The sequence below is a fragment of the Lytechinus variegatus genome, chromosome 12, assembly GCF_018143015.1.
Source record: "Lytechinus variegatus isolate NC3 chromosome 12, Lvar_3.0, whole genome shotgun sequence".
Taxonomy (NCBI): Eukaryota; Metazoa; Echinodermata; class Echinoidea; order Temnopleuroida; family Toxopneustidae; genus Lytechinus; species Lytechinus variegatus.
Window position 1 is genome coordinate 18,192,997 of NC_054751.1, and position 24,824 is coordinate 18,217,820.

General features: G+C 35.9%; 1 protein-coding gene across 2 annotated transcripts in view; it reads left to right on the forward strand.

The window, feature by feature from the left end:
* The window catches only part of LOC121425110 (neuronal acetylcholine receptor subunit alpha-10-like), a 38,041-nt gene extending 22,898 nt beyond the window's left edge, over nt 1–15,143 (forward strand). The window contains exons 3-7 of one of the 2 annotated variants that reach the window (XM_041621088.1): nt 580–689; nt 6,844–7,052; nt 12,000–12,118; nt 12,570–12,777; nt 13,594–15,143. In XM_041621088.1, the coding sequence (XP_041477022.1) occupies nt 580–689; nt 6,844–7,052; nt 12,000–12,118; nt 12,570–12,777; nt 13,594–14,180 (1,233 nt within the window). In that variant the 3' untranslated portion in view covers nt 14,181–15,143. The remainder of the gene's footprint in view (nt 1–579; nt 690–6,843; nt 7,053–11,999; nt 12,119–12,569; nt 12,778–13,593) is intronic. The other variant, XM_041621089.1, reaches the window with a different exon arrangement.
* Nucleotides 15,144–24,824: the final 9,681 nt, after the last annotated feature.

Below are 24,824 nucleotides of genomic sequence, written 5' to 3' on the forward strand. Positions count from 1 at the left end.
TATACCAGTCTCTGTAACTTAATTTACGACCGAAAACACTGCAAATCAAACAATCTCAAATTCTGTAGAGTTAGCAAGGCTTTAATTCGAAGCATACATTCGTAATTCCGAAGCTTCGTTATTCCGAAGGTTCGGATATTTCGAAGGTTCGTTAATCCGAAAACGAAATGAGGTTCGTAATTCCGAAGTTCGTCAGTCCGAAAACGTAATGATAAACGAACCTTATTTCGTTTTCGGACTAACGAACCTTCGGAACAACGAACCTTATTTTGTGTTCGGATTAACGAACCTTCGGAATAACGAACCTTATTTCGTTTTCGGACTAACGAATCTTCGGAACATCGAACCTTCGGAATAACGAACCTTCGGAATTACGAAGTGTAACCTAATTCGATACCTTCTTTTCAAATCAAAAATTTAATTCAAGTTTGGGCCAAACACGATGATATGTGAAAACGTATTTTCTTTTGTTGCAAATTCGTCGATGTCCATTATGTTGCGCGGCTTGATGACGCAATATTAGTTTCAAGCGACTTTCCTGACTGACATTCATTATTTTGTTTTTGTATATATTCTTAGAACTGGAAAGATGAATTCATGATGTGGGATCCAACAGAGTATGGCAATATTACCGACTTGAAGATAGCTTCGGAGCTTGTATGGATGCCTGATGTCGTTCTTTACAATAAGTAAGCACTATCACTTGTATTTTCCCTCTAAGATAATATTTTTTCAATATATATCACTCTTATAACAATTATGATATACATAACATATATTCTAAAGAAAATTCATAACGGCGTATCCGTTTTAGGATATGAGTTCTTTCCTGTCTAAAATCTTTGGGGTAAATATAGTTTTCCCCCGTTTTCCTTTGTACAACATTATATATCGATATTCTATATGTGAAATTCGTAGAAAAATAAAGATGTATTTGTTCAAATGATTTTAATGAAAACAATGAAATAATATACCAACAATGATAATGATATAATGATGACAGTAATGTAATAAAGATAAATGATAGTTTCCATATCCATATAATAAAATGGTCTCCATCATTACATATTAGCATTTCAAGACAAGGGGCGTAAGGAATTACTTCTCTTCGAAGCAAATTAACCTGTTGGAGAATCACAAAGATTATTGGGGTTGTGAAATTAGGGATAGCACAAACGTTATTTTGATTGAAACTGGTAATCACGACTCGTGACAAAAAAGTGTCATGCCAATAATTTTAAATATTTACTTATATAAGCATCACATTTTACTTCTAGACTGCCTGAAAATGTTCCAATAAACTGTGACTTCATACTTAACTCATAATCAGCTACGATATGAGGTCGACGAAAAGCTTTTCAGTCGATCAAGTTAATTCCAAATCAGTTTGTTTGATAATCCGAAAAAAATATTTAATCTATATTCTGAAATATAATATAATTTTAGAACCATAATGTAGCGCGTTTTGTTTTGCCATTTGGAGAGCGAGCCATTACATGGCTTGCCGGATGTGTTATTGGGCAGTCACTGTAACTCTCAGCAAACGAAAATCGAGGAAAGTTAAAGTTGCCGGATGCGGCAACTTGACGAACAACATGTTGATGAAACCTTCCATAAAATCCATCTATAGCATAAATCAGTGAATTAATAACAATAAAAAAATATCCATGTAGGCACTACCAATCAATTTTTAATTTGTTTTGATGAGTGCCAAAAATAAAACATAACCAGACATATTACGTTTTGCTATTGAAAAATTCCAATATCCCGGGCAAACCGAATTGGAAAACATTTGGGATTTGTGGAGAAACTGCTATCTCCAAACTCAACAGACCACGTACCTTGGAACCCCCACAGATGATTACTCGCTTGAACACCATCACACCTTCCAATACTACATAACTGTTTATTCTACCACATCGCTGATGTGATCTGTTACAGAACATTAACCAAACAGCGGCGTTGCACTGTGTTTAATGTTTTATCCCCTATCGGACTCCCACCCCCCCCCCCGCGATTTGTCCTATCACCTTCTTTAAATACAAATCCTATACCGAGAGTTATTTTAAAGTAAGTAAATATATATATATATATATATATATATATATATATATATATATATATATATATATATATACAGTGCGTATCAAAAAAAGTTTACACTTTGAAAAAGTCCTGGGAATTAAAAAATACACAACACGTGGGTAATTTTTTCACATATAATCTTGGGTTTGGGTCTCATCTATCCAATGAAAGTAAAAGTTTTGTCAGAATGTTACACTTGAGTGAGCACTGTCCATTTCTGTGAAGCTCGCAGAAATCTGTTTGCGCAGAAATGCTTGTTTTCATGCTGTGTCAAGTCGAAAGGACGAAATCAAACTGACACTACGAAAGATTTATCATACATTTCCCTTGCACTTTTAGTCAATTGGAATAAAACAGATACATTCAAGCATTTTATAACAATTTTGCCACCCAAATTGAAATTTCAACACTCAATAAGCACAACCTTTACCCTATTTGTGCCAGCTGGATCTGAGGACATAACTGAATCTGAACAAAAGTTTGTATCAGACATCTCCAGCATTTTTTCACTAAGTTTTTATCATTGAAAGTTGGTTTACATTTCATTTTTCATTTAATACTTGTTTCTCCACACTTTTCCCAAGCTTAGCAATGACTAACAAAATAAAAATCAAGCTTAAGCCATTTTATGTAAATCCCAACTGAGTGTAAAGCAAATATCGTCACGATGGCCTCAGTGTGTGGGGAGTGGGGTGGGGCAAAATGCACTCTTCGAAGTGTTTTGGGCAAGGAAACAAGTCAAACAATGTAGAAGATATCTTCAAATCACTTTTACTAGCTAAATTCCATGTGTTCTTCATGATTAAGGTCTACTTTTATTCGCATAACTATTTCAAATTTCTGCGCAAATCATTTTTCACTAACTTTTCAAAAGTAAGTGGTGCTCACTCAAGCGGAAATATTTTTCGACAGTTATATCGTCATTTGCTTTAATGGACCTGTACCAATGTTAAAATGTGGAACAATCTTCAGGATATTACAAATGTATAATTTTACAGGATCTTTTCAAAGTGTAAACTTTTTTTTGATACGCACTGTAGTATGCCTTTTTTTTCCTTTCTGATAGATGTTACAAATATTATTCAACGATCGATATTCGGAGATGATATTTTTCGCTTTTTTATTGTTGATTTCATTCAGTTTAATCAATGTTGAGCAATAAATTTTTTTTTTTTGTTACTGAATATGAATATGTTAAACATGACATTTTGTACGATTATTTGTATTATAAAAACTGATAATTATTTGACTCTTGTGAACAGTGTTTTGTTAAATTTGAATTGTTATATTTTACAATGTATCGTACACACTTTGATTTTGAACTGAATGATTAATAAATATTATTACAAAACATTTTTTGTTTAAATATAATCACGATAGTCTACAGAATGGATAGTTGCCATAAAAGCATAATAATGGTTATAAGAAATCTGTTAATCAATTTAAAATTGATACGAATATAACATGATATTTTTTCTTTTCTTTTGCTCCGTTACATTTACATGGCCAGTATGGACTAATATAATTATTAATATTTCATTTTAACTTATCTGGCAAAATGAAATTCGCAGCCTCCTTCGTTTGGAAAGGAAAGTCCTATCCCATGAATTTGTCTTTATACCATGTTGGCGTCGGAAATGGTGGAAATGCATATCGATCACTGAACGGGGATGCCTTATTACACTTAATGCTACATGGGGAGAAAATTTGTGAGTGAGCCCCAAAGCTTGCATACTAACTAAAATCCCCACGAATGATGGATCGCAAGATTGTTCTCGATCAAATTTTGCGATATGTCGAGGTTTCTAAATGTCACCATTAGGAAGCATGATTAATCACAACTCTCGCCTGTATATTCTTTGTTCTTATCGTTTTCTTCTTAACGATTAATATTAATTTCATTTGGTAATCATGGTAATAAAAGCAGGATCCCCTTTTCATGGAAATGTAGGCCCCCGCTAAACTGTTATTGCTGTAGAGTGCATCTGCCATACGCCTTTATATTAATTATGATAAAAGTAGGGCTTGTTGGGCTTATTGAATGCATTTTTTTTTGAAGGGGGTCCGATCCAGGGTGACCGAGGGGGCTTTCCAACACCCAACCCTATTTTTTCTGATAGTGGTTTTTTTTGCCTCCCCTGCTGCCCCATATCTTAGATACTACTCTACCTTCCAAAATATGACGTCTCTTGTGTTTATTATTATTATTACAATTACTATATTATATTGTTATGATTATTACTTTTTTGTTCATTATTATCATTGTCATGATTGTTTTGCATTTTTGAAGATGCTTATCGCAATACTCAAATGCATACCATTTTTTTACAAACATCCGAATGCAGTATACATATCCATGAAAAATGCATTTTGAACACTAGTTGGTCACCCCACTCCTTCAACATCATTTCACTTCATGCATAAGTAGAAAACACCCGCCAATTAAAATGATCAATATTATTAGCAGTATAGGCTATTATTTTATTTCTGAAATAAAATGAGGGAAATTGCCATCTAAGAGCTTAAAATATACCTGCATCTTAGAGTTCAAAACTAGTTTGAACACCGTTCCTTTATACACTTCGCAATCAGCAGTTGGTGAATCATTTTCACCCCTTCTACTATACCATGTCGGCAATATGCTGTTGAGCTGTAGAAAATGAAATCAGTTATTGACAAATAACGCGGACTGGAGGTCCAACTCTAGTCTGAAAAAAACAGATGGTCGTCATGGTCGTGGGTTCGAGTCTGAGTCCCATGCATCCACGGCGTGCATAGCGCTACATGCAATTGGTAGCCCACGGCGGTCAACGTTCTCACCCGGGTGTTTGGTCACTCTCTTTGACTCTCTGACATGGTATCCAATTCGTTTCATTTGCAACGATTTACACCCTGGTGTCACTCGTACATAAGTAAAAATGTGGCTTATTCTGAATCTAGTCACGATTTCGGAACATTCGTGACTTCTCAAATATTTTCCCCTGGCAAAATGTTGAGACGCACTGTGATATCAGAATGGAAGTGTTTCAAAGGTATTGATGACACTCTATTATAATCGTGAAGGAATGTTTCTCCCCTCCATCTCCACCCTCTCTCTCTCTTTAAATGACAAGTCCACCCCAACACAAAGTTGATTTGAATACAAAGAGAAAAATCCAACATTCATAACGCTGAAAATTTCATTAAAATCGGATGTAAAATAAGAAAGTTATGACATTTTTAATTTTTCCTTGATTTCACAAAACATTTTATGCACATCCTGGTCGGTATGCACATGAGGAGACTGATGACATCACTCACTATTTCTTTCGTATATCAAAGACATATGAAATATTCTTATTATTTCCTCATTGTCCTGTGAAACAAAGTTTTATTCCTCCTTGAACATGCAGCATTACCATTGTTATAACATTTTATGGTTCAGTTAATTTGGTCCACATTGTAAAATTGGTAAAATTTAAAATATTGTATAATTCAAACAATACAAACAAAATAAATAGTGAGTGATGGACATCGTCGACTCTCTCATTTGCATATCACTGAGTTATGCATATAACTATTTGCAAAAAATAGGCGAAACTTAAAAATGACATAACTTTTTTTTACATCCGATTTAGGTGAAATGTTCAGCTTTATGCTTATTTGATTTTTATCTATTGATTGAAATCAACATTTTTCTGGGGTGGACATGACCTTTAAGCCTGTCTGCGATTTTGATAGGTTCCAAAGTAGGGGGTTCAAAGGGGAGAGGGGGTTGGGGGAGGGTAGTGTTCATGTATTTTGAGGAGGGGAAGCCGAGCTTTAAGTGTTAGTTTTGGGGATGTTACATGTAGATAATATGTTCTTAACCGTAGGGCTTTTTTTCCATATTAGTGTTTTGCCCAAACAGAAAAAATTAGCAAGACTAAATATATCCAACCCGGGAACTTTAAAGAAAATGCACCTCCTCTATACCCCCCCCCCTCCCTCAGAAGAAACGGAGTTTAGTGGGAAGAAAAAATCTTGACATCATACTAATCAACGGCAATATACCCAAAATGGGAAATTCAACAAATCAGACAAGGACTGGTAGAGAGCATCCTATCTATTTTGGCATCATTACCGACACTCTTGTCTTCCTTTCATTGTGGTTCTAAAATTGATCAAACCACCTTGAGGTTGCCAAGGTAGATGATGTTGCGGCATCTGAAGACGCGATGCGTATCTCGTCCAGGAAATTACAGTTATAATTAAAGTGACAAAATGTTTGATATCAGCGCTCTAACATGCTTCAGATTCAATTCTTCATCACCTTATTTTCAAAAAGATATTATGGGAATACATTGACAGGCTACAAGCGACAAAGCCGCTCAATAAGAGGAGGAAATTAAAATTTTATATTAGGTATATCTTCTATATTTTGAATGATTTAATGATTTCAGTTATGAATTAAATTCCTATTTCGGGGAAAGAATCTTTTGTTTTGATATCGAATTCGAAGTCCTAAAAAAAAACATACTTCATTTTGTGAATGACGAAACAACTCTGATTTAAAAAGGTCCTACCCGGATCTTCTCTTTTTTTTAAACACTAACGCAAGAAAATAAATGAATTGAAACAAATTTTAACATAAATATTAATTTTTGTAATATGTATCGTCGATACTTAGAAACCTCATTTTAAGAACAATTTATACATTCAACTATGGCACGTTGTACTAGCTTTTGGAACTGAGCTCTTCCTGTGCCCTTTGTTTATTTTGTTTTTCTTTTATGACAGCGCCGCCAACGAGTACAAAGATTTTATGAGAGATGAGATCGTGGTGATCACAAACGAGGGGCACGTCAACTGGGCAGCCCCCAAGATTATCTCCAGCTACTGTTCAATCAACGTCAAAACGTTCCCATTCGACGAGCAACAATGCCTCATGAAATTTGGACCCTGGCAGCACGAGGGGAAGGAGCTGAGGATTTGGGGCGGAGGTAGTGGTAATAATCAACCCCTTCATCATTGCTTTTCATTCATTCCGCTTTGTTTGAGTGACATTGATCTGGCATTTTGAAAAGCGCCATCTGTAGCAGAGATGTAGAAAGGGAATGATAACAGGAGTACCCATAATGCACCCTTTTATCTGGTGCAATCATACATTGCATCATGGGGTATTTTTAGAAGCTTGACAAAGCCCGAATATGTAATATTGCACAGTTTGCAGCGGGGAAAAGTTGGACAAATACTCCTCAAATGCTGTACTATCCTATCCGTCCACACATAAAATGGCGATGTTCAAAATATCAGAGTAGTGTCACTTTTATCAGCCATCCATCGCTTCACATCTGTGGTGGCTCATACAAAGTCAGGTGTATTGTATGTCAGTGTAAGGTTGAGTTTAACAGGTGGCCATCTATACCGTGTATTCATTATACATATATAATTCATTCAATGACTTGTTACGAAAATGCTTATAGATGAGTTTCGATGTGTATTTACATAATCATTTCCATTGTGACAAATAAGTATCTAACAAAATGTTTAGGACTGCTCGTTTACATGTTTTAATCGTGATCTGAATATCAAAGCGTTTATCTATACAAAACCGTTATCTAGGGCCCGTCTTACAAAGAATTGCGGCTGGTCCAATCAATCTCAGCTATGTGGAAATTCATCAATTTGATAATTTCTACTGCACAAAATTGCACAATACCCTTTGTTAGTAAAAGAAGCACACTGAATTTTCAAGAAAACAATGAATGTATATCATAGGCCTGTTTCATAAAGAACTTGCAACTGTTGTATGACGTTGCCATTATGACAACTGCCATGCTGAGCCCTGTTACCACAGTTGCAAGTCCTTTATGAAAGTGGCCCCATATATGGAAAATATTTTGAGCGAGCATGCAGTTTAGATGTTGACGTTCCATAGTTGTGATTGATCGGATCAATCGCAACTATTTGTAAGTCGGGGGCCTGGTATAGAGAGCAATTATGTAGCTTTACTGATCACACATCGAATGTGCAATGCCTCTTGTAGCCTATAAAGCTTAAACTTACCCCCAAAATTGGATATTACATGTACTTCGACGAATAATTAAACGGGGTGTAAAAATAGTTCTGTGACAACCATTAACCTTGAAATGGAAATTGATATTAACAAAATAAATTGAAATACCAACCTTAAAACGTTACATACTTCATTATCTTTCGCATTTCGCTAAAATACTCTCCATACTAAAAGCACAAGTTCTTTTGTCGCACCACACCTTCGATTTACTTCATCAGTCAGAGGCATTATATATATATATATATATATATATATATATATATATATATATATATATATATATATATATATATATATATATCCATGGGCCACTTTTAATTTCATTTGGCAAATTATTCGTTATCATTTGATCCGTTTTTATTCTACCCCCCCCCCCCCGTGTGGTGTACCTGATGTTGCCTTCGTTGTACAAAAAAAAAATGGGATTCATATATTTTTTGATGGTCAATATACTGGAAACACATTTTGGGGCTGAAAAATACTATCATCCTTACTTAATACGTTGCATTGTTCGATGCATAATATTAATTTATATACTAGAGCCGAAGTCAAAAGAATGCTACATGATCATGATGTTACAGATTGGTTTAACTGCACGGTTGTTAGCCTTGCCAATGTCAATGTATCACTGCGATCACAACACATATTTATATTCACTGCTATATTTTCATTTCATCTTTTTATTCAATGCACATGATCATATATACTTCATTTGCACATTTATTTTAAATGTTCATCAAATGACAATTTCCTCCCATTGTCTTCCGGATGTTAAGGACCTGCGTGTTAACACTGATCATTTGCTATTCCTTAGTAATCTCCTTTTTTTGTTCAAATTAACATCACTATTTTACGAATTCTGACAATAATTTAAGAGACATGTAAAATCGTACATATTATGTATGATAATGGAACCATGTTCAGTTCTGTTAATTCTGATATTCTTTTGGAAAAGAAATATCAATTCAATTTTATTCGCTCCACGTTTCATCACAAGGGGGATAATGATCAGCTATTCTTTTTTTTTCAGATCTATCTTCAGGTGTTAAGTTACAATTTATTTTTAAATACAAGGTTGCATTTTAAGTGGGGCACATTCTATGTTACAACACAGAAGTGGAAAATAAAAAGGGCACATCTTAAGCCTATGAGAGGGAGCATCAAAGCCAGTCAACGGGGCATTCAAGGTCACATCCTTAATGACCTAGGACTGATCAAGTCATGTATCTTAAGTATCGATCGTTCTTTCACAAATTAACAATTCTAAAGAAATTCATTTATAGTCACAAACAGGTCCGGAACACGTAGAAACATCGATGGTAATAAAATGGACACGCAAGCTCACTTTATATATAGGGGTAATGATAGAGTGTGAGTGAAGGAAAAGGTTGCATGGTCCGGGGTGGGGGGTGATTTTTGTTCTTGATAGGTGTTCACCTATTTCTTCTCACTTCACTCCCCTCAGTAATTTGTTCCTTTAATTCCATGACTCGAGTCCCCTTCACAAACAAGCCACCGGTGTCGCAGCCAATTTTGGCGTCTTTCCTATGTTGAATCACCTGCAAGAAGTGCGTTCCAAAGGGTGAATTAGGCGGGAGATTTGGGGAGTACTTTCTCGCATTTTTTTTTTCGCGGAAAGGTAGTTTCTCTCTCTCTCTCTTACCCTTTCTCCAATATACCTATATATATATCCCTATCTCTCACCCTATCCCTTTTCTGTTTGTTTTTCTCAATGCTTTATGTGTCTCATTATGCAGCTCCCTCATCCATCATTCTCCCCTTTCTCACCCTCTCTCTCCCTCCCTCTTTCCCCTCTACATGTTTAAATGCATACCTCTCCGTTCGTATCTGGTAGTGGAGTTCTATTGCATACTCTTTCCCATGTGTGTTTGTTACACGAATAAATACGGTAAAAACGCTTTATACTAGTTGACAATGTTAAGATTTCAATAGCAATGAAACTTTCTAATTGCTATAGCTTAGTAGTTGCACATTGTTGCTAAAATCTTCAATACATAATTGAAGATTTTACTCTCATTAACTTCTCAAAGAACAGCCGAAGGATAATAGAAACATGGTAGTATCATCAATATTTATACTACTACATTCTGCAAAATGTATATCATACGTTTTGTTAAATTCTGTGTTTAATGTCTATATAAATTTCGTTCTATTCTTTAATTGCCCTATCTATCATGGAGTACAATTAAAGAGAGTATATATCCATTATAATATACTTCATTTCAAATCCACTTTCCACTTTCCACTCGCCCTCCCCTCCCACGTATGCCCTTTCCTTATGTCATCATTACTTCACTTTACTCCGATTAATCAATGATTTCTTTTAAGAGTTTTAGTTTAAACTTTCTTATTCACTCTTGTTTTTCCTCTCCCTTTCCCATCACTTATATTCGTTTACTTTTTCCGCCTCAGAATTCTCTTCTTCTCACCTTTTCTCAGCCCCGTACCTCATCACCCCATCCCATAATACCGTCCCTACGTTCTTTGCGCTGGGGATGTTTAAGGGTTGACTGAACTTACTCCCTCGGCAGCACACATACTCACACACACTCCCACACACCGCACACACACTCAGCAAAGGCCTGCATTGCAATGCAGGTACGCACACACCTGCAACATCACCTTTTTATCATTGATCAAGGCTCCCATTCCAAACACAACGAACTACACGTATTTGCTTCTATTATTATACACAATATATGTACGATTTAAAAGGACAATGACCTACATGGCCTGAATGGGAAAGGAACTTGATAGTTATATCTATAATCATGCTGTGAACATACAGAATATAATTATTTTGGTTATTCAAAGCCAGACTCCAGAACCTTTATTCAATTAATATATGAAAGAAAATTGGAATTACACCCCTCTGTAAAGCACATACATTTCATATTAAAATTGATCATTTACGTGTGGAAAAAATAATTTTACTTAGGTTATAGGCAAATGAAGCTAATGCATGCTTAAAAGCTAAAAGTCATATGTTATCATACGACTCATTCAAGAACAAGGGGGGTATAAAATAGCTTACTCCGATACTAGATTCATGGGAACGATTACGCTCTTTAGGTGCTAATACTAATCGATCACTCTCCCGTAGGGGGCACATACCCCATTCTAACAAGTGTTCTGAATATAAAATAGTCTGGATATGTTACTCCTAATACATTTACAATGCCGTTTGCATAGACCTAATCCTTAATGAAAGTTGAGCCAGGTGGCGTATTGTAAACATGGTGAAGCGAGAAAACTGATATACGGGATTAAATGGAAGCGATCGTTTTCTTTTCAGTGAAGTGCTTAAAAGAATATCGGAAATATACTAATATATGCGGGATTAGTAACTTGGTTACAACTCAATTATGTTCGCTCTAAAATGCATAATGCATAAATGTAATTAACATTTATGCGTGAAATTCAGGTCCCCGAAATATCGAATCTAAGTGCTTTGAATTCATATAGACCTAAGACATAAAAGTAAAATATTGGCTGAGAAGGATTTTGTATCGTAACAGTGTGCCCTGATTATCAAATATCGAATCATGAAGAGAAAAACAAATCACTGACCAGAGGTTAGGTGTAAACGTATCTATCATCTCGTTGATAGCAATTTTTTTTACAATAAATCTTAAATTGAATAGATATTGGGCACTTGTCATAGAAATATATAGGTCTAAAATATCAAAGGATCGCGGATGTGGGAAAGGTGAAACGAGTCATTATGTTCTTAATTTCGTCGGGCATTATTTACGTCAAAATTCTATCGTGCATCATTATAGAATTTTGTACTTATATAACAACAATAACATTTTTAAATGTTTCATGAATTGTCTTATGCTTTCATATTACTAAGGTGACGCGTCGGTCTATAATAGTGATGGACAGTGGGATATCCTTGATATGACCGCCAAGAGTGACGAGGTCGAGTACCCGGATGCACCAGGAAAAACCTACACAGATGTGACGTACACCGTAAGAACATTAGTTTGTTTTAAATTTAACAAAATATTTTTGATACTCAATGCGTTGCAATGTTGTAGTATTCCCTATTAAATATTAATTAATGCCATGCATCTTACTGGCAATCTACTCGAAGACTTTGCATAAACGTCTATAATTTCCCAATAAAAGCGGTTCAAACGCCATTGATGTGTGCACGTTTATGCAAGTGAACTTTGATGACGTCCAATGAAATGATCGAGTATGACAAACAAATGCTCCTCCATCGTGATAAAGCATTTGGGTAATGCCGTGATGCATAATCTTTAGCCAGATACCGCTAAAGTTACGAAAAAGGAGATTTACGGATCACAAAATGAAGTAAACGGAAGTTGTACAGGAAACATTGACATTTCAAAAACTCCAAAGCAATATCATGATTAATCTTTGGTGACACGAGTATTTCATTTCCTGTTCATTACAGATCAGATTCAAGCGGAGACCTTTGTATTATGTGTTCAATCTGATCTTACCTTGCACATTCGTGTCGATGGTGGCGCTACTCAGCTTCTTCTTGCCTCCAGAATCGGGTGAAAAGATCAGTCTTGGTATAACGGTTCTTCTCTCTCTTACTGTCTTCCTTCTCTTGGTCGCTGAGACCATGCCTCCGACAAGTGCTGTTCCTGTAGTTGGTAAGAATTTCCATCACGAATGTTTCATAGAACTGTACAGGAAAGAATATGGATTTATTTTATCAATCTATCTTAAACTCGTAAAATATTTACAAAATTCATCGGGGAGTTGTACAAGTGTGACATCAAACAAGTTGGTCGCATTGTCAGTGGGAGGATGTCCACAACATTGGTGACGTCAACATTCAAAATATGCTCATAACTTTCATTCTTCTTTAATAAGTATACATTTTTAAGAGCACAAAAGTTAATGCTTGTTTCCAAATAACCCCAACCTTTACTGGCTAGTACCTCATCAATACATTTTTTTTTTCAAGATAAAGTCCAGAAGCAGTGTCACTTAACATGACAAGATCATATTTTGGGGCAGTTTTACGTTCCTGCTCGGTTTTCTTCTAGATTTGAAAACTTTTAGATAAAGAAAGGTCCATCCAGCCAGTATCCATTATAAATTTTTAAGATAATAATGCTCTTCCGGAATGTCAAATTCGATCCGATCCGATCAAGAAATCTTCGGTCTGACAGGTCTAGCTCGATAATGTACTCTGCGTTCACTTATTTTGGTTGGCGTGATCGACAACGCTCTTGCCTCGGCCACACCCGAATAATATGTTAAGATATTTGAGTAGTCCCAATTGCCAAAATGATGCCGCCAGAGCCAAAAACACTCAGTGTTGGCGTTCTGTAAGTAAGTTGATCAGTAACTGTTTAAGGTGGAAACGGAAGGGCGTTTCTTTAAATGAAATCGATCATTTTTGATAGGCTGATGATAAAAGTACAGAATGCTTGTGACAGTGTGTTTTATGTTTCTTACAGGACAATACTTCATGAGTACAATGGTCCTCATCTCAGGATCATTAGCAATGTCCGTCATGGTTCTCAACATGCACCATTGTCGACCTGATTGTCGACCAGTCCCTCATTGGGTTCGCATCGTGGTCATCGACTGCCTCGGACGAATACTAGCCCCATCTGTGGTCAAGAACTCCAAGACGGATCGACGTCGTCTCAGCGTTCGCACCGAATCACTCCAGAAGCACTGCCACAACTGGGAACTGGAAGACCTAATGACATGTGCGGACCCTCTCTCCCCGAACACCAAACGTGAACTGAATGGAGTATCAATGAACCAGAGCGCACACGCCGTGCCGGGCAAAGATGGCACGGTGCATGTGGTCGAGTGCGGACGTCGGTCAGACTCTTTCACGCGGGACGCCATTCCCATATTACGCAGTATGCTGACAGAATTACGTAAACTGACAGCAAATAACCGTTCGGAGAGGGAAGAGAAGCTACGGCAGAACGAATGGCAGAGGGTAGCGTTGGTGATGGACAGGGTATTCTTGTTGGTCTTTCTCATTGGTACTTTCGCAGCGTCTTCGTTCATGTTTAGCAAGGCGTAGTGGTGACTATTAAGACTTGGAAGAAACGAATGAATCTTTCCAGAAATCATGATTATTTTAATAGTGTAGAGTGATATCTAACAAAGCGACAGGAATGTTCCTCGATACTTCTTAATCCGGGTCTTCTAGCTATGCACCATGGGATACTAGAAACATTGAACAAACCATTGACTCTATAAATTGACCACAATATACGAGATCATTATCCGATGATAACTTTGCCAAGTAAACCACCTCACACTAGCTATATTAATGGAACTTTGCAATATCCCACCCCATTTTCAACTTCGTTTTTAGTTGGCGATGTGTACTATGCTTTAGGAAATTTATCTTTTTCAACAAGGGCCACAGAACCAGAAAGCCTGTACCCCTCCTGGTCCCGTAGCATCCAGGCATTTTCCTAGTGAACGACTGATGGATTGACGGATTGACTAACCAAAACAAAAACAAACAATTTAAATAAACACTATCCCTATGCCATAAATGCCACAAATTCATGTCAGATTAAAGGTGAGTTGTGAATGATTAAACAAGGGATATTGTACATATAAGCCGATTCAAAAGCCGAGGCGGATGACCGACCTGGCCAAAATATCTTGCTTGTGCTTGATGAAGTCTGGGTAGAGGGAACATTAGAAAGCTTGAATCATTGTTGTTGTTTTTCATGGCAATATAAAATGCTGTCAAATTCATACTTTGATTAAGATTTATAAGCTACAATTCGCATAGTTCATTCAACTGAAAACGAAACGAATTCCTCAGCACATGTTCATTCTCTATGATTTAAGATTATTGTCTGCGACCTGTCAACGCCACTGATAGCCATATTAAAATGTGTGACGATAATGGTTGAAGAATATTGATGTTGATCATGTTGGCCCTATTTTACACGCTGCCCCGGCTCGCGGTGCAGACTCGGCTCGTGGCTTATCCTGTGTCGCGTTTACACACTGCCCCAGCTCGCGGGGCAAAAATACAGATCATTGGATAAAATTTACATAATGAAACGTGCGGTAATTGCCGGTGCAGACTCGGCTTCCTGTTTACACGGAGAAAAATTGCCATGTCTGTACCGCGAGCCGGTGCAATTTAATCGCGTTTACACGCACAAAACAAGGCGAGTCTGCACTGGCTCTTGGGTCTGCACCGTGAGCCGATGCAGCATGTAAACACTGTATATAATAGTGGATTGTAATCGATAAGATTCTAATCACAACTTCCAATATATATAGGTTCACTACCACTAGTACAGCTGTTGACAATAACACTGGTGTTTGGTATCAGCGCGCGTTAGTTCATTCAACTTCTACAAAAAAAAACCAATGCTACTGCTGTTACTACTATTACTACTGCTGCTACTACTACTACTACTGTTACTACTACTACTACTCCTACTTCTACTATTACTGCTTCTTCCACTGACTACTACTACTATCACTACTACTACTACTCCTCCTCCTCCTCCTACTACTACTACTACTACTACTACTACTACTACTACTACTACTACTACTACTACTACTACTACTACTACTACTACTTCTTCTCCTTATCTTCGTCTTCTTCTTCTTCTCCTCCTCACCCCTCTCCTCCTCCTCCTACTTCTTCTTTTCCTTCTACAACTTCTTCTTCTCCTTCTACAACTTCTTCTTCTTCCACCTTTGTTATACGAACTACTGTCACCATGGTCACTGCTGTCACTACTAGTTGGCCTATAAGCCAGTTCGTAGTTCCTTTCTGCGCATGATCAAAAGATTCTACGCATGATCAGAAGAAGGTCATTTCCACTAAAGTGACATGGTGCTTTAAAATCTAATGAGATAAGCACCAACTTTGATGTCTTGATTATTCATATATTCTTTTGAATTGTCGTTTCATTTACATCCACAAAAAACAACAATGCTTCCACGAACGACTGGTATTTCAGTTTGTCAAGTACATTGTGCAACATGCTAAGATATGCATTCAAAGTAGGAATGCAACATATACCTTCATTGAGTATTCATTGGTGTGCTATTCTAGTCACCTGGTCTATTTAATTTCTTCATCCTGCTATGTAAGGCAAGCTTACGTAATATCTTGCTTTGAAATCTGCCTATCATGATGAAAGAAATGAAAGGTCATTTGACCAAAATTTCCCATGAAGTAACTACGAACTGGTCTATTATTCTACTACTAGTGCTGATGCTACTACGTCTGCCACTTCTACTTCTTATTCTCTCCTACCATGCCATATAAGTACTGCTGCTACTTACCTTGACTTTTGCTACTGATGGATCGAAGACTCAGGGATTGATACAAGACTCCACCGACACCAGAAAAGCCGCTTGAAAATTATATTGTGAGGCAGGCTCACTGCCTCATTTTATTTTATCTGTAAGACGGAATACGGAGAAACATCACAACATAATACCAAATACTTTAACACGAATAAATGATTAGCTGTCATTATAATAGAAGTCATTTTTTTACTCTTAAAGCTACATAAAAAAAACTCAACAATGGAGGCTGGATGATAAAAATAAATACACCAGACTTCATGTAAAAAGACCGGACGGTTTATAATTAAAATACGTTAAAAGATATCAAGAATGAATATTATTTGCATAATGTATTTTCAATAAGTCAGTCAGTGAGTGAAATAATTTTTATGTTAACCATAATCGGCTTTACGTTTACAAATATATATCTAAATTCCGGCTTAATCAAGTGATTTGTCTTTAAAAGTAAAACACAAATTTAAAGTGACACATAAAATAAATATACTGTGAATCTATTGGTAAATTAGCAAGAAACTTTATGGAAATATTAAGCCCAACTGAATTTATAAGAAATGCCTTTAAAAACATTTAATAGATATCAATAGATTAATGCATCATTCATTAAATATGCAAACTGATATCGACCGCACAAAATTCAATAGGTGACCCTGAGCTGAACTTGCTTAAATAAAATCGTCTGTACGACAAATCTACCGTGCTAAAACGTTCTAAATATCTGGTCAAAATTACCCAAAATACCATCGTACATGCTTTTATATATGTTTTTATATATGCCTCATCAAATAAAGCGATCTACGCTAAAAAGAAGAAAAATTGAAGTCAAATCATTCTCAAATGTCACTCAATTCGCAAGACTCCACCCATAAGCCTGCCCTGATGATTCTCGCCTATGACGTCATATGACGTCATCAAAACACTAAATTCAAATTGTGTCCACTTCATATAGTAGCTACAATACATGTAAGAAGTTATTCACACGAATTTTCCTGAATTACTCTATTGCGTTCATGTTTGTAACGTTCATATATATTTTTAGCTCAACTGTTGAACCCCAAAAGCACATCTACCTTGCAAAATGGAGTGTACATCGCTATTCGTTACACATCCACTTTGTATACGTTACACATGCACGCATAAGCCTCATGTGAACGTACACGCCGCATGTGTTACACTTCAAGAATCTTATATGTACATTGCTTTTTTCTAATTTGCTCTGTAAAATGTGTTTACATCTTTTGATCTATTTGCAAATGCAGTATATTAATCACCAAACTTACTTCTTTGATGGTGCTTCCTTGCGAGCTTGAAACAAAATAAGCGTCATTCATTCCTCGAACGTCAGTTCTTCATACAAAATCAAAATGGCAACTCCGATAATATGCGTATTCATGAGAAGAATCGACAAAAGATGTCATGGTAGCACGAAAGTGACAAACTGAAACTTGTAAATACAAGGGAAAAAAATCAACAAAGCGCAAATGCATGTATATAGGTTCAAGGTGTGCAGTGGCGTAACAGGCAGGGGAGGGGCAGGGCGGATTTCACCGGGAAAATGAAATACGGGGGGGGGGATAGATAGAAAGGGGAAGGGAAAGAAAGAAAAAGAGGAAAAAGGGGGAAATGGAAAGGGAAAATAAAAAGAAAGAGAAAGAACTTAAATAGGGAAAATTGAAGGAAAGCGGGGAAAGGAAGGTAATAAGAACACGTGACGAAGTGCAAAATATCCTGAAGTACTATTACCTTAGCATGATTAGCAAGAGAGGGATATGAAATCAAAAGATGTGACTCAATGGCACGGTCAAGAATGGCGAGAAAATGGGAGAAAGTGGTAGAAATAAACGGGAAATGAAGGTAGAGACAAAAGATTTATTGGAAAATCAGAATAGAGAAAAGGGACAAGAAAAAAGAAAAAACTTAACAACACGACCATATTGCCGAGGATTAAAAAAATATATAAAAAAAGGAACTGGAAGAATACAATACAATACAATATAAGTATTTATATAGCGCTCTTCACAATGATTGTATCACAGCGCTTTACAAAATTGTGAAAGAAAAAAAAATACATACATACATAAATAACAAGAAAATAGTAAAGAAAGTTGGATGGCGTCTATTATAAGCTTGCTAAATTTTACCCTCAAAGAAGTCCTTAGCCCAAGGTTAGCCAAGGGCTAGTTATATCCCCCGATATTACGTCCTAACCTAAGTAAAGCTTTACGCTGGTAAAAAGTCCCTCAATGTTTGCTTTGGAGAAATTTCCAAAGCTACTTCCACATAAGTAGAATTTGATTTCAAAGTCATTTTAAAAGGCCATTTTTTCTGGCTTGCTTCGCTCGCTGGCGACTTTTACAAAATTTCCACATTTGCTATGTCGTGCTGCCTCAAAATATTTCGTTTATTATCCGCAACTGCGTTGAAGTTAAATATGTGTTGTGTATGTACCCGCGATTTTTTTGATAAAAAAGTGGCCATCTGCAATATAACGAGGTTCCGGGGACTCCACCCAAGACCAGTGGCGGCACCAAGGGGGAGGCACGGGGGGCATTTGCCCCCAAGTGAGTCCGCCCCACCCCCCAAAAAAAATTCGAAAAAGCATCCTGCTAAAGTTGCAAAGTGCTCCAAAACAGCTTTTTCGTTCTTTTAATTTTGAAAGTGTTCTCATCTATTCACTGTTAGCTCCCAACAATTTTTGTCACTATATAAATCTTTAAAGTCATCATATGAAAATCAAAATGTCGCTCGCGCAACACGCTCGCAGTAACTGTTGACTGAGATAAGTAAATTATTTGTTTGCATGGGGCTTAAAAATCCAATGTTCAAGTCGATGTGTTTCTTGCGATTAGAGTTTTCATTATTCGTTTTAGCGAGATACACATCTTGCCTATTCATAATTTTCATAAATAAAAAAATTCATCTCGCGCTACGCGCTCGAATCAATAGATGGCCATCCAGTTCATTATTACAATAAGTGTTTAGAGAATGTCTAGATATCTCAAGATATTAAATTTTTTCAGCTCGCGCTTCGCGCTCGCATTTTTTATTTGATGAGATATCATCTTCATGACCCAATGCAAACAGCAAGTCCTTAGAAGTTTTACAGCCGAGAACAAAAAAGAAAAGATGAAAGAATGGAAAGAACGATGTAAGATATGATGTTATTTTCTGAATACTATGTCAAAATCAATCTCAAAGTTAGATTCTCATGAAAAGGTGCTTTTTTTTCTCGCTCGCTTGGGAATTATATCAAGCAACCTTTTTGCTACGCGCACCATGCTGTGCCCCCTCTTTTTTGGACTTATACCACGCATTGAGCTGCACCCTGATGCTCGGGACACACTTATTAAAAAAAATTGTTCATACCATGATATGACCGGGAAATTTTTGGTTCTTGCCCCATGGCCAGCACTGAACACTGTTGCGTCCCTGAAGATGTGCTCTGCTATTCTACTACTACTCCGGCTGCTGCTACTGATTCTATACAATCACAACTATATATCACTCGTGTTCCAACTCGTGTTGCCACTATACTACCACTACCACAACTTATACTACTACTACTACTACTCCTACGACTATTACTATTACTACTACTACTACTACTACTACTCCTACGACTATTACTATTACTACTACTACTACTACTACTACTACTACTACTACTACTACTACTTCTTCTTCTACTACTACCACTACTACTACTACCAATACTACTACTACCAATACTACTACTTCTACTTGTACTACTACTACTACTACTTCTACTACTACTACTACTACTACTGCTACTACTACAACAACAACAACTACTACTACTACTACTACCACCAACACCACCAACGCAGCGACCATCTCTACTTAAACTACAAATTATTACTTCTTCTATTCCAATTTCTGAAAAGAGTGTATAACGTAGCACCTGTAAATTGAGGTTTACAACGGTAGAACGTTTAAAAGATGCAGCTTTATACATTTGGGGGGCACTTTATACCTTTTGGGGCAAAGTGCAATTCTGCAAAGATATGGAGTGGAATTGTACATATAAAGGGTGTTCGCATATTGGTGATCTTTGCGGCACTAAGTTGCTCTTCTCAGTGGTAGCTTTGCATGGCCCTGGGAAGCGGGGATGTTGATGATGCTGTTGAATTAAATTGAATTTAAATTGTTCAAAGCACCCAAGATTTTCCCAGGGGGTGCTGCGTGTATTACTTTCCATAGGCGGCACCCCTGGAATTTTTTGTAGTTATGTATCAAATTGGAGAAATGTATGGAAAATGGCAAAAAATCTGCGTTTAAACACTTTTTTTACTGTTTTTTTGCTTCTCAATCTATTTTTGGACCAAATCTACCTTCATTTTGTAACGAAACCCTTTTTTTTGCTTGTCAAATATACTTCAGCATCCCAAGAAAAAAATCTTCCTAGGACCCTGTGATTTTGTTTCTATTACCAATATAATGAGGACCCGAAATTGTTATGATCACCACCTTCATATAAGCTTGTACCATGTATGCTGGTAATTTTTTAAATTATCTTTGCGTAGTGATGGGCCGCGTTTTAAGGGTATGCACCACTTCTGCATCGTGAATTCCGTCTCTTTTCTTGTTCTGTTTCCTTAATTATTAATCTTAGTATTTAAATGAACTCCGCTAGAGGTTTAACGCCTCTGTGGATATTTATTATTTTTTGTATATTAAGAACGAAAAGTCTGCCTGTCTTTAAACTGGATTTGTCGTTGATTTATGATTGGTAAGTATGAATAGTTTTAAAATCTTAATTCTCTATACTATCCCCCAAACAATATGGGTGCATAACAAAAAATACAAATATTCCACTGTATAAAAAGAACCGCAATAGATCAAAGCTTCTGGTAAATCGTCAATTATGCATATGCAGCTGATAATGTTTATATCATAAAAAAATAGAGATCAGAGTTTTGCATACGTTATTGGCGAAAGAAAGGACTCTCTTATTACGATAAAAGTTTTCTTCAATGGATTTAACAATCATTCATGATATAACATGTATGCTATCATAATCAATTGTAATTGATACAGCAAAATACGCCCGTTATATTGAATCCGTTGCATTATTCAGACTTAGTTTCTGAACAAAGTAATGTAGTAAATCATTTTCGTAATTGCATTTCTCTGTTCATTTACGTATTTACGTATAAACTCTCATATAATGTTCTTTTTGTAATCTGTTCATTTGATATATTACTTTAACATGTTTAATTATTATCATTTCTCTCAATTCTTCACCTATATTGCAAACAGTCCGTTTTAATCATTCATCAATAATATATGATAAGCCTGTTCTCTTCAGAATGTAATCATTCAGTGATGGTAAAAATCATTAACATACTCAAAGCTGATATATAGATAGATGAATAATTAACAATATTGTATTTGATCGCGTTATGCCGTAGAACTCGTTCTTCGAGGGAATGGCAAACGTTGATTTTTATTTGTGGAGAAATTGATACTCAAAAGCGCAAGAAAAATAAATAATCAAGAATTAATTTCTATAAATATAAATTTGAAATGTACTTTCTAAGAACACAAACTGTTTTTTATGGTTCGAGTAAATATATCATTATCTGTGTATGACAAACAGGCACTTGGTTTACCCTACTGATTATTCACAAAAGAAAAAGAGCATTCAAAAATAGAAGACATACCTTTTTCATAATGCCTAAATTAATATATTATTCATTTATGATATATTATGTTGTTTTGGAAATGACTTACGTGTGTGCTTTGCTTCTATATATAGATATGTAATTAATTATGATTATAATTATAACTCCATTTGCAATATGGATATTGCATAGTGGATTGTTGTATCTTTGTTATTATATAATTAGAAAACATTTGATAATAAACCTATATCATCATATTGGAGATGTTTTTTTTATGTTTGTTTGTATTGCTGAGTGCACTGTATGGACGTTTGGTATAAGAGGACAACTGCGGGGATATCATCTGCTAAATCATTATTTTCGGATACCATCTCATTAAATCACGATGATTGATAGTATTTGCTTTGCTTTTTCATAATAACTATGGGAAATACCACGAGTCAGTTACGTCTTCCCGCTCCCCCATTTACGAAACCCCCTAAAAGGAACACTTCGCAATAAGTTGTTCCGTCTCACGGGTACGAAATACATATCAATATTAGTACATTATTATAGATAGAAATATGTAAAGAGGAAATGCCCTCAAATTACCAGGCTCAAGTAATTCATGTACAGAAGTTGCGTGAGAAAGCTTTGAAAGGTTTACTGTTATATTCATATTCCATTAGCTGTTCATGTCAATGCTTTTTCATAATATTAATGACAAACGTGACAAACTGTATCCATGTTTTGCTTGCTATTCTCCTTTTGCTGGCAACAAGTATCATTCTGTTTTTAAATACCGGTAAATCACTCATCGGCTATATACATTGTGATGTGGATGACTAATTTGAAAAGAACACGAATACCCCCCCCCCCCGTTCATTCTCCCGTCCGATCAACCAAAACATAAATATATCTCACTCAGTCCTTCTGATGACAGAGGATGCTAGTATTTATTCGATTTTGTCAGCTTTCATGAAAAGCGGAATATTATCAGCTCAACCGAGACATGCCAGATTTGTAAAAAAAAAGCATTACCTTTTTATTTCCACAAGCGTTATCAAGATTTGAGAAATGTCGTTCTCTATCGACCGTTTTACTCCAGTGAGTAGGGGGGACAAATGCCAACTGAGATTGAAGGAAAGAGAGTAACGTATAACAGGACTTTAACGATTTTAGATTTTTTTGTCAAGCACATAGAGAGAATTCATAGATTATTATGCGCTATAAATTCTAATTATTGTTGTTGTTATTATTATTGTTATTATTATTATCATTGAATTTATTCCTATTTTCATCATAATAATGATAAAATCAGTTGTATGTCTCAATCATGCCTATCATGTTTTAGAAATTATATACATAAAAGATACTTTTGAAAATAATACTTTATGTGAATAGTGACTCTTTTCGAACTATGTATTTTCCATTTTACTTCCGTTTGTTTTGCTAATGTATCATGAAAGGAAACTAGAAAAATAACTTATTTGAGAGGCGTGACACTTATTTAGAACAATGACTCAAATTCTATTCCCTGTAAAAGATAATGATTTTATTTATACAATAACATGATTCCACATTACATAATCAAAACAAACAATATGTAGTCCTCATGCAGTTCCATGGATAAATGTCTAGTCGTGGTAATGTATGTATGCACTCACATGTACAATATACACCGTCTTGATATGCTAGTAGGTCATGGCATAACAATTGATGAATGGGTTGCATATTACCTTTTAATGATATTTGAATTAACTATAGTTTCATAATGTAATAGTTAATATGTGTAAGGCAAATACATAAAGTGAATGAAATGTGCAGCTTAAATATTACGAGGCTAGATCGATAGGTTGGGAAAAAGTGAAGAGGAGGGGGGGGGGATAATGAAGGTATAGAGCTCAATGTAGAGCTTGGATTTTGGATATAGAATAAAAAGACATGATAGAAGCGCAGGGTAAAGAAAGAGAAAATGGAGTGGACTGAAATTCAAATAAACGAGATAAACAGAAGAAAAGATGGAAAGTGGAAAAGCGAGAAAGTAAATAAGAGCATGAGAGATTGAGAGAGAGAGAGGGGGGTAGAAGAGGAGCAATGGAGGGGTGGGGTACGGAACCGAAAGGTGGGAGAAACAGTTTCCATCAAATTGTAAAACAATAATCGATTTTTTTTTCATAGAATACAAGTTACTATTCCACACCCATTATTATCTCTGCAAAGTATGAATCTGTGCACATAATTGATATTCAGATATAAATAAATATCACATACGTTTCCTACCAATAATTAAACGAATACCATAAGGAATAAATCCAGCTGGCCTTAGCGACACTCTGCTATTTAACTATCATTGCCTTATCCAACTACTTACTTTCTAGCCAGTATGACGGATAAGAGAAGGTACAACAATTATTAACAGGTTTATTAGGAGAAGAGGGCATTTATAATAGTCATGACAGTTAGTGAAGTGGTGGAGTTTCGGACAATTGGACATCTGCTATTTAACTATCATTGTCTTATCCAACTACTTACTTTCTAGCCAGTATGACGGATAAGAGAAGGTACAACAATTAACAGATTTATTTGGAGAAGAGGGCATCGGATATAAAGATTATTATTATAGTCATGACAGTAGTAGAAGTGGTGGAGTTTCGGACATTAAACTACCCTTCCAGCCAGAATGAAAATGACAACAAACTATGTTCTTTCACATTCTTGATAAATAGAAAATATTCAGG